Below are 10072 nucleotides of genomic sequence, written 5' to 3'. Positions count from 1 at the left end.
GATAGTTTCAACAGGTGCATACGGGGCTATCACAGGTGTGGATCGCGAGCTGGCAACACTGCTTTAAAGGATCAACGCAGGCGGATGTAAAAAACAAATACAAAGCGACATCTATTTAGCATTTTTTGTACCAAGGCAGAGGGGGAGGGGGGGGAGGGGCGGGGGGGGGTCAGGTGAAGGAGAGTGGGCACCAAGGAAAGGGAGTGCAGGGCAGGTTAATTGATATCAGGTGGGAGCTGTCAGGTAAACAAAGCGACAAAGCAGAATAAAGGTAAGGAGAGAGAGAGAGAGAGAGAGAGAGAGAGAGAGAGAGAGAGAGAGAGAGAGAGAGAGAGAGAGAGAGAGAGAGAGAGAGAGAGAGAGAGAGAGAGAGAGAGAGAGAGAGAGACGGAGAGATATGGGTGATGATATTATGAACGTACCAGTATTGTTTGTGGTTTGGTAGTGGGGTGGGTGGGGGGGGGGGGTAGTGGTGGTGCAGGAGGAGGTGCAGTACGTGGAGATAGTGATGGTACTGGAGTTGATGGTGGTGCAGGTGATGGTAGTCGTGGTGGTAAGAGGGGGCGTATATGGTTGTGGTGTAGATGCTGGTGGTGGTTGTGGTTGGGGATATGAGAGTGGAGGTGATGGATTGGTAATGGTGGAGTTTGTGGTGGTGGTGGCGAGGGCGAAAGAATAAAAACATGAAAAGTAAACTTACACATAAACAAAAAATAACATAAAGCAAATAAAGAACAAGAACCATTAAATAACAACTGGTGCTGGAAATGACGAGAGCAAAAGTATGAAGATATAAAAAGTAAAATAACAGAAAAATGAACAACATATACAAAATAACATTAAAATTCAGAACATTGCGAACCATTAGGCGACTCACAGAGAGGCAATCAAACACCAAGTGATGATGGAGGAGCCGCGGGAAGAAAAATCTGAGGCCACCTGTAAATCAATAAAGAGATCAACAGCACGTAGGTAACAGGTATGTACCCCGGCCTTAATAAAGTTGCCGTATAACAATTACAACCTGTGCACCTGCCCCGGGAGCACCCTCACCTGATTTATGAGACAATTAAAGGGTGGACCTATAAGAGACGCACCGACCGGGGTTCCTTCCTTGCCTCTATGTGTTAATTAGGCGACCGCATAGAATTCTTTCTCTACAGGTGAATGAGAGAGAGAGAGAGAGAGAGAGAGAGAGAGAGAGAGAGAGAGAGAGAGAGAATGGGAGAGAGGCAATAAACTTTCACAACTGGGTCGACGGTTCCCTACAGAGGACTGAAGTGCATGGAAGGGATTAGATAGCATAAAGATGAGATCGCTGATGGAATCCTGAGTTTATGGAGTTGAAAGTACTGCGCGTCTTATTCCCACGGCCGACGAGGTGACGAAGTGTAAGGAAAAAAGTACCATTAAAAGATATATATATAAAAAAAGTTGTAACCAGTGAAAAATAAATAAAATAGACATAATTACTATATCAATTTTCATACTTTTTACTATCCGTGTTATTTTCCTAAGTATATGGTACAACTTATTGCTTTTGTTTCCATGTCTTTCGTAACTATATGATGAAACAGGAATAACAGACAAAAAACTAACAATTATACCTACTTTTTCTGTGGCGACGTATCTTTTATGGTGGCAGGTTCATAACACGACTATATCTTCAGTTTACCCTTCCACCTTCCGCTCTGGAAAGAAAGGGAAATATCATTTAAGCTTCACAGGAGCCGCGCGTGCAAACACCAGGTGGCTCATCATCAACAGGGTGTTTTATTACAGTTCTTGTCGCAAACATTCACCTGGCCGCCACCTGCCCGTTAATGGCTCTTTCAAATATTAAAGAAAACATGCAACCTCACTTTTACCTTAATACTCTTGTTTTCAGTTTTTCATATCTTTTTCCGTTTATCCACCTCTCTCTCTCTCTCTCTCTCTCTCCAACATCTGTCAGCTACTTGGATTCTCACGCTGAGATTTCAATTTTGCTCTTCGATTTTATAGCCCAATCCCCATTTCTGAGTTTGGGGCACACTGAAGTTTATTTTCCCATCTCTCTCTCTCTCTCTCTCTCTCTCTCTCTCTCTCTCTCTCTCTCTCTCAACTTTATAGGGATATAAAAGCTATGGTATCGAAGCGTCTACTGAGTAGGAGTGAAGGCGCCTGCCTCTACTTCTTGATCGAAAGGAGGAGGAGGAAGAGAAGGAAAAGTTAAAGGAGGAAGATAAGGAAGAAAAGGAAGGGGAGAAGGAAGAGAAAGAGGAAATTGAGTATAAGAAGGAGTATAGCGGGCCTTTATCTTATCTCTCCTGGCTCCCTTTACTGCAGGAGAGAAAGGGAAGGAAGCGAAGTGTCTGATACATACATACATACATACATGCACATATACGCATACATACATACATCAGGGCCCATTTCCATACGCGCATGCATACCTACAACGATTTCACACACACGCATGAACATCACTCCGACGCACGTGGAAAGCGTGTGCAAGATGTTTATTCAATTATACGTTGATTTACTGTGTGTGTGTGTGTGTGTGTGTGTGTGTGTGTGTGTGTGTGTGTGTGTGTGTGTGTGTGTGTGTGTGTGTGTGTGTGTGTGTGTGTGTGTGTGTGTGTGTGTGTGTGTGTGTGTGTGTGTGTGTGTGTGTGTGTGTGTGTGTGTGTGTGTGTACGTCCCAATACTAACGCTCCCTTTCCTCCCCCAGATGTGGCAGGACATCGAGACGGTGCTCCTGGGGGACACTGAGCACGCCGCCCCCCCGCATGAGCCCGTCGTCCCCCCATCCTCTGCCTGCACGCCCTCTTCAGCCTCCACGGCGCTCTTCACGGCGCCCTCCCTCCCCCAGACGCCCTCCATCCTGTCTCAGGCCCTGACGGCCCCCCTCACCCCTCGCCCCCACTCCATCCACTACTCGGCCTCCTTCTGTCCCCCTGCCGAGGCCATGATGGGGGGCATGGGGGGCGGAGAGGAGAGTCAGGGCGGTTACCATGTGCCGGGTGACGACGGGCACCACTTCCGCGGCGCCTCCCCGGCCACCACGCCTATGGACACCCATTACCCGGGGCAGTACGCCTCGCCCTACCACGCCTATATGGACGGCCTCGACGTGGACGCCTACGTGTCGGAGGAGATTAGTCATCCGCAGTACACCTCCAGCGTGATGGACGGGCCCGCCATGGTGCAGGCCGAGGACTTCGTGGACCTGGACGCCCTGGCCAAGCGGGCAGCGGAGGGTCATTACTGCTGTGACCCCAGCACCGCCCCGGCCCCGCCCCGCCAGGACCCGCCCCAGCAATTCCAGTTCCCAGCCCCTGAGGCACCGGCCAAGTTGCCCTCCATCACCCTGCTGCAGCCCCGCACCCTCACCTCCACCACCTTCAGCACCACGCTGCCGCCCGTGTCCGCCGTCATCAACGCCCAGCACCAGATCCACCACCATCAGCCGGGTGACGGCGTTGCTCCCACCATGGCGGCCCCAACCTCCATTTCTGCCCCACAGCAGCCGGGTCTTCACCAGGGTGTTACGCAAGTAACGTACACGCACGGCCAGATGTCACCCCCAGCCTCGCCCGACAACGAGGAGCTGCCCCCCGGCGTGCGTGTCTCAGGCTGCATGACGCACATGACAGGTAGCAACGCGCCGCCCCTCACCACTCACGCCCTCACCAGACAGACCCTTCAGACGCTGGTGAAAGTGATGACTCCCCCGTCCTCACCCAACTTATCAGAGCTACTCTCCACGCCCGTCACTACCGCGCCCTCCTGCCAGGCACTTACCCTCACAGACTCTGATCGCAGCAAGCAGACGACCCGCGAGCCGCCGGCGCCGCCTCCGCCCGACGAGCCGGAGCCAAAGGTGGCCAAAAAGCCGACGGGGAGGAAGAAGATCACAGCTCACACGTGCCAACACCCCGGCTGCCACAAGACCTACACCAAGTCGTCCCACCTCAAGGCGCACCTCAGAACCCACACGGGCGAGAAGCCGTACATGTGCCACTGGAAGGGCTGCGGCTGGAAATTCGCGCGGTCGGACGAACTGACGCGACACCTTCGCAAGCACACGGGCGACCGGCCTTTCCAGTGCCGGCTGTGCGAGCGAGCATTCTCACGCTCCGACCACCTCAGCCTCCACATGAAGCGGCACGTCAGCGTGTAGCCGCCCGCACGCCCGCACGCCCGCCTTGTATATACTTACTCGGTGTACAAAGGTTAGGGGGCGACACCCTGGCCTGACCCAAGTTACCAGGAGACCCCGGCCATTGCCCTCCTGCCCTGTCCCGCCCCGCTCCGCCACGCCACGCCCCGCCCCGCCCCGCCCACACACCTCCCGTCTCGCCCCAGCCCGCCCCGCTACCCCTTATATTAAAGGAAATTCACTGTGTTTAAGTGTAAAGGAGTAACAAAACTGAATGTTGGCTGCGAAAACACTCAACGCGCCTCCTGATCTGACAAACTTTCCCTCGGTCCCTTCTCTTCCTCTATACAGGTTACTTTTAACTCATTCAATTAGCAAAACCGAATCCCATCATTGCTATTTGATCAACATCATTTGAGTTCCATTTTCGTCTCCAGACTTTTGTCCTCCTACTCGCGCGCCTCCTCTATTTCTCGATCTACAGAACCCTCCCCCTCCTCCTCCTTCTCCTCCCCCCGCAGAGTCAAATGTTCTCCTCCCAGCAGCAGACGCAGCAGCCACGTCGGGCTCTCAGTGCTGCGTGGACGTCCCGCTGTGACAACATAAACAGACACACACAAACTAAATAAACAAAAGCAAAAACCAAGCTAAACGCGAACGACCCCGCCGCCGCGAATCCCGTCTTGTGACACAGGTCAAGTGGAACAGCGGGCAAGGTTAATTGAGCGAGGGAAGAAAAAGAAAAAAAGTGTAAAGTTATTCAAAAGTCCATCATGAAATACGAGGAGAAAATATTTATAAACACATGCAACGGACGCACCTTTAAAGGGCAACTTTCACAAGGTAGGGAGAGGCGAAGATGGGGAAGAAATATCACCTGAGAATTTCCTTACGTCGGTGTTGTTTCTCGCACACGTCAGGGAATGAGACTTGTTGGCGGGGAGACAAACGTGTGTGAATGCGTGTGTGTACGTGTGTGTGTGGAGGCGATCGCCGAGACATTGACGTCCCGGCGGACCTTCACTGGGGCGCAGAGTGTCTGTCGTTTTCTTCCCGCGGCTCATCGTTCTCACCCAATAAATCAGAAAGACATTGTTTGCTCACAGAGTGCCATAGCTAAACTTTTATGAAGAGAGTATATTATGAAACACAATAAGCTTTTCCTTCAGTCGCGTGTTGGGCTTGAATTATACAGAGCGATAAAAGGTGAATAATATGTGTAAAGGCGGAGTTTAAAGAGTATAAGCACGAACGTGACTACACCCCCGGGGGTTAGTCAGCAGCTTTTTATATATTAAGAGGAAAAATTATATTACCCTGAAACGGGAAAGCTAGTCCGGGTGCCATGGCTCGTGGGCCTTGCGTCGGGCGTCCTTAAGGCTTAGATTCCCTTGCACCGATGCCATATGCGTCACGGGAAGGGAGATAGAAGGAGGGGAGGAAGAGGGGAGAAGAGGGAGAGGGGCACGTCACGCAAGGCTTTTCCTCTCTTCCTCTCCTCCCTCATTCTCCCACCATACCTTGTCCTATCCTCCCCCACCCGCCTCCCCTTCCCCAGCCCCCCCTTCCCCTGCGCTTCCCGGAGCTACTGTTTCATCAGGGTAATGGACGGACGCGCGGCTCAGGGCTCCCCCGGGCACTCCTTCCTGATACGAGCCCACGCAAGGCACGGCTGACACGCCACACTCACGCCCTGCCTCGCCCCCTCACCCCTCACTCTTCTCTTCCCTTCCCTCCTACACCTCCTCACCCCTCACAGGCCTCATCCAATCTGCCTCCCACTCCCTGTAACAACCCTCTCACCCCTCCTCATTCCCTGCCTCACTACCCCTTGCCCCCTCCCCCTCCCCCTTCCCTTCCCCGCAACACACACATATAACTCCCTACCTTGCCTACCTCTCATGTCCCTCACACCTTGTATTCATTAACAGATAATTAAACGACACCTGGAGGAACACCTGGAGGAGTACCATGGGCAAAAGGAGGAGGAGGAGGAAGAGGAGGAGGAGGAGGAGGAGGAGGAGGGAAAAACTATGTTTGCAAGTCCTGCCCGTGACAGGACGAAACAGGCGCCCAAAGTAGCACAGGGCGACGGTCAGGGTGGACGGGCGTGCGTGTGTGTGTGTGCGTGCGGGAAGCAGGTTGCAGGTGGAGAAAGGAGCTGTTGGAGGTGCAGGAGCAAGTAAATACAAGGGAGATCCTTGTGCCCTCTGGTTAACTCTTAGACTCGTAGTTCTTAGTGAATATTAAGTGTTGTATTGTGGGTGCCACGCCGCCGCTGCCGTCACCGCCGCCGCCACCACAAGTAGGCGGGGCGGGGCGGGGCGGGGCGGGGCAGGTGTCCGTGTCCGGTCGAGACATACCTGTACGTCAGTAATTAAGGTGCTTGTGCCTCGGATCGACAAGAGGTCAGATGTACACATTATATCCATTTCATGTTTCTTCCTTTAGAGAGAAAAGACTTATTCCAGATGTCTGTTTTCACTTAGTTTTTGGCTGAGGTTGTGTGTGTGTGTGTGTGTGTGTGTGTGTGTGTGTGTGTGTGTGTGTGTGTGTGTGTGTGCGCGCGCGCGTAAATGCACGTGCGCGTGTGTGCGCGCGCGCGTGGCTGTGTGCACAGTGACGGACAGACTGTATGTATGTGCAGCATGGACGGGGAGGAGCCTCGTCCATGCACATCTCAAATGTAGAATTAATTTTGACAATATTGATATATTTTTCTCCCGCCCTGCCTCCCGTGGCCTTGCAGAAGCTGGTTGAGTCTCTGCAGGGAGTGGAAGGGCCGGGCGGGGCGGGGCGGGGCGGGGTAAAGGCTAGGTAGTGACCAAGGCGTTGTATCCAGTGTCAGGGCAAGCGTTCTGCACCGCGGGGTCTGTAAGGCACCAGCCATGCACCTCGCGCAGTTGCAGGCTCAAAGGTCACCTGCCCCTGAGTGACAGAGACCGACCCTCCCGGTAGGGTGCCGCGCACCGCCACGCCCAGCCGCGCGAAGCCTCAACACCTACGCTCCATGAACCTGGCGGCCGTCACAGCCCTCCCGAATAGACAATACAGGTCCTCGCCGCCAAGCAGCCCCGGCGGCCTCAGGCTCCACCGGCAAAACGCACCGCCAGGAGCCGCACCTTGCTGCTAGAGTTTGTGTGCCTCCCCGGCCCTCTGCCGCTCGTGAGGACGCATCAAGCCTGGCAGCCCGACATCAGAGTTGTGAGTGAATTAGTGTTCATTAACCCCGTGACCCCCGAGGTCCCGAGGGCAGGGAGAGGGCGGCCACCCCCCTAGGCCGGTGGGCAGCCCGACAATAACACCTCTCGGCCGCGGGGAGATAGTCTGTTAGTCCGGAACACAACAATAACACTGACAATAACCAGCGGCGCCGCAGCCCCGCCCCGGCCCTTGTGATACTAGTCCTTAATGAAGTGCATTGTGGGTAGCGTAGTGTGTAGTGCGCGCTCGCCCTCACGTCAGTCTAATGTTCGCTTGTATCTCGTGCTCATCCACTTAATACAGTTAAAACTGTCAAAAATAGAAATACTATAATTAAGATTAAGGTTTTAACAACTTATCTTCCTCTTCTGCCATCTCTTGGATGGCCCTGCTGGGCGGGCGGCACCGCGCAACTGCTGCTGATCATCATGATAATAAGTGGGAAAGGAGCGCCCCCCACGGGCCCCCCAACCTGGTCGCCTCTTGGTCCAGGCTAACAAGCAGCCAGTCATACTCTAAGTGACCCTTCAAAAGGACCCTTACCGGCAGCGGGGCGCCACGAGGAGCCCAGCGCCGCCGCCCCCCGCAGCCCGGTGCCCCCAATCCGGTACCTGATGACGCGGCGACCAGCCCAGCGGGGAGCCGAGGCTTGTGTCTGTCTGTCTGTCTGTCTGTCCGTTTGACTGTCTGTCTTTTACATTATGTATGTTCATTCTTGTCTTTCTTCTCGGTTTGTATTCTCAAGACGTCATGTTGTAGGGCGATCCCTTCTGTCTCGTGCAATGATGTCGGTTGTAACTTTAATAATTTATCAATGAGATTTATATAAATATAAATATAAATATATATAAACATATACGTTCGTCTGTATACCGTGCGGCGGGGACGTGTGTGTGTGTGTCTGTCAGTCCCCCCGACGCGTGTGTGTATGTGTGTGTAGCCGTGTTTTCTCTCCCTCTCTGTGTGTGTAAACAAAATATGAGGCTGATGGTGCAGTGAGAGGCAAAGATAAGGCCGGCAAACAATAAAAGTTACGCTATCATGCTGGCAGCCGTGGCCATTCTTCTCGTTTAGGCGTCTCCTCCCCCTTCCATGGCTTCCCTTAACGCCTCCCTATCCTCTACCCCGGCTAGTGAAGACTCGTACACTCCCTTACACCTTCAAGTAATCAAATATAATAAATCAAATAAGAAATAATCAAATACATTCAGTGGATCTTGCTATGTGCATCTTATCATTTTTCAATCCTTTTATATTTGTCTTTTGTAGTTCGTTCTAAATACTTTTGCTTAATACAGGGGAGTGAAGGGGAGAGAGGGGGAGAGGGAGAGGGAAGGGGAGAGGGAGAAAGAGAGGGGAGAGAGATATTTTCTGCTTTATATAACTTTTAGCCATAACCTGACACTCGATGCAAACCACTTGATGGATAACGAGGCTTTGAAGTAGTTACATCAATAATTAATATCTTGCCTTTCTCTCTCTCTCTCTCTCTCTCTCTCTCACCTACCTTTAATTATCTACTTGCTATATATGTACCTTATTAAATTTACCGTTCTGTCTATCTTTACCTGTCCTCCTATTACCTACATACCTACCTGTGTTTATTCATCTACTTATCAGTCTGTGTACCTCCGTATGTATCTGTCTATCTTTATATGTATCAATGTATCTATCTATCTGTCTTTGTATCAATCTGTCTCTATGTATTTTTATTTCACGCTGTGTAAAAGTAACCCCATAACATGATCCAAATCTCAACCACCATTACCATCTCGTCCTCAAAATATAAGAAAACACACAAAAAAAATACATTCGCTGTAAGAAACCCTAATAAAATAATAAAATAATACTTGTTTATTTTTTATAATGGCTGTTTTTATATCCCAAAAGAAAAGAGAAGAGGATGAAAATAAAGAGAAATTGACACATGAAAGGGCAGAATAAAATAAAGTAAAACGTTCTTAAGTACAAGCGAACGTGTAGAGCAGCAACAAAGGTAAGTAAGGCAGGTAATCTGTAAACCAAAAAAAAAAAAAAAAAAGTAAAAAAACAGAGGAAAGAAACGGCAAGGCAAAGAAAACGATAAGACTAAAGGATGAACTCATTCATATTAAACAAAATAAGGCAGAGGTAAAGTTGAGTGGCGTTCTCTAAGGGTGCGCGTGTCCTCAGTGCTCATCTCCGTCACAGTGGCCCTCGAGCCAGTGTCAAGAAAACCATGACCCGGGACACATTTTTCTCCGGTACCTATTTATCGGCAAACCTGGAAAAGAGGATGAACACCTGAATGAGCTGCGTGCCGACTTCCAGGCCGGCGGATTCGTAACTTGGAACGCTCACCACTTTACTACGAAGAATTACTAAAAATGATGGAAACAGAAATAAGTTATACAAGGTGAATGAGATTATGAATATGAAAAATAAAGTGGGGTAGAGAACAATAGAAAGAAATGGAAAGGAAACATAAGCCTACACATGAACACCATTATATATTTAAACAGGTAAAAAAGAATCACTAAAAACTGGATATATAGAGAAGAAGTTATGTAAGGTAGGTATCGCAGTGAATAAAATAAAATAAAAAGCAGAGGAGAAAAAAAAATGAGAGCAAAAAATGAATCTGATACATGAAGGCAAGAACCAAATGAAACAAATTTAAAAGACTGGAGAAAAAAAAAGTGCTACAAGGCAAGACACTGAATGAGGTGAAAATAGACAGAACAG

The 10072-nt window shown here is 50.5% G+C and overlaps 1 protein-coding gene across 1 annotated transcript; it reads left to right on the top strand.

The window, feature by feature from the left end:
• Positions 1 to 2688: 2688 nt before the first annotated feature.
• Positions 2689 to 9215, top strand: LOC127004383 (Kruppel-like factor 3). Its single transcript, XM_050872027.1, has one exon. The coding sequence runs from the start codon at positions 2714 to 2716 to the stop codon at positions 4163 to 4165; it is 1452 nt and encodes a 483-aa protein (XP_050727984.1). The 5' UTR covers positions 2689 to 2713; the 3' UTR covers positions 4166 to 9215.
• The last annotated feature ends 857 nt before the right edge of the window (positions 9216 to 10072 follow it).

Source organism: Eriocheir sinensis, chromosome 28 (assembly GCF_024679095.1).
Source record: "Eriocheir sinensis breed Jianghai 21 chromosome 28, ASM2467909v1, whole genome shotgun sequence".
In the NCBI taxonomy this organism is placed as follows: Eukaryota; Metazoa; Arthropoda; class Malacostraca; order Decapoda; family Varunidae; genus Eriocheir; species Eriocheir sinensis.
The sequence above is the reverse complement of the archived record's forward strand: the minus strand, read 5'-3'. Positions and strand labels throughout refer to the sequence as shown.

Bases quoted from the DNA above. Each gene is read 5' to 3' on its own strand.
- LOC127004383 (XM_050872027.1), top strand. From the start codon at position 2,714: ATGTGGCAGGACATCGAGACGGTGCTCCTGGGGGACACTGAGCACGCC.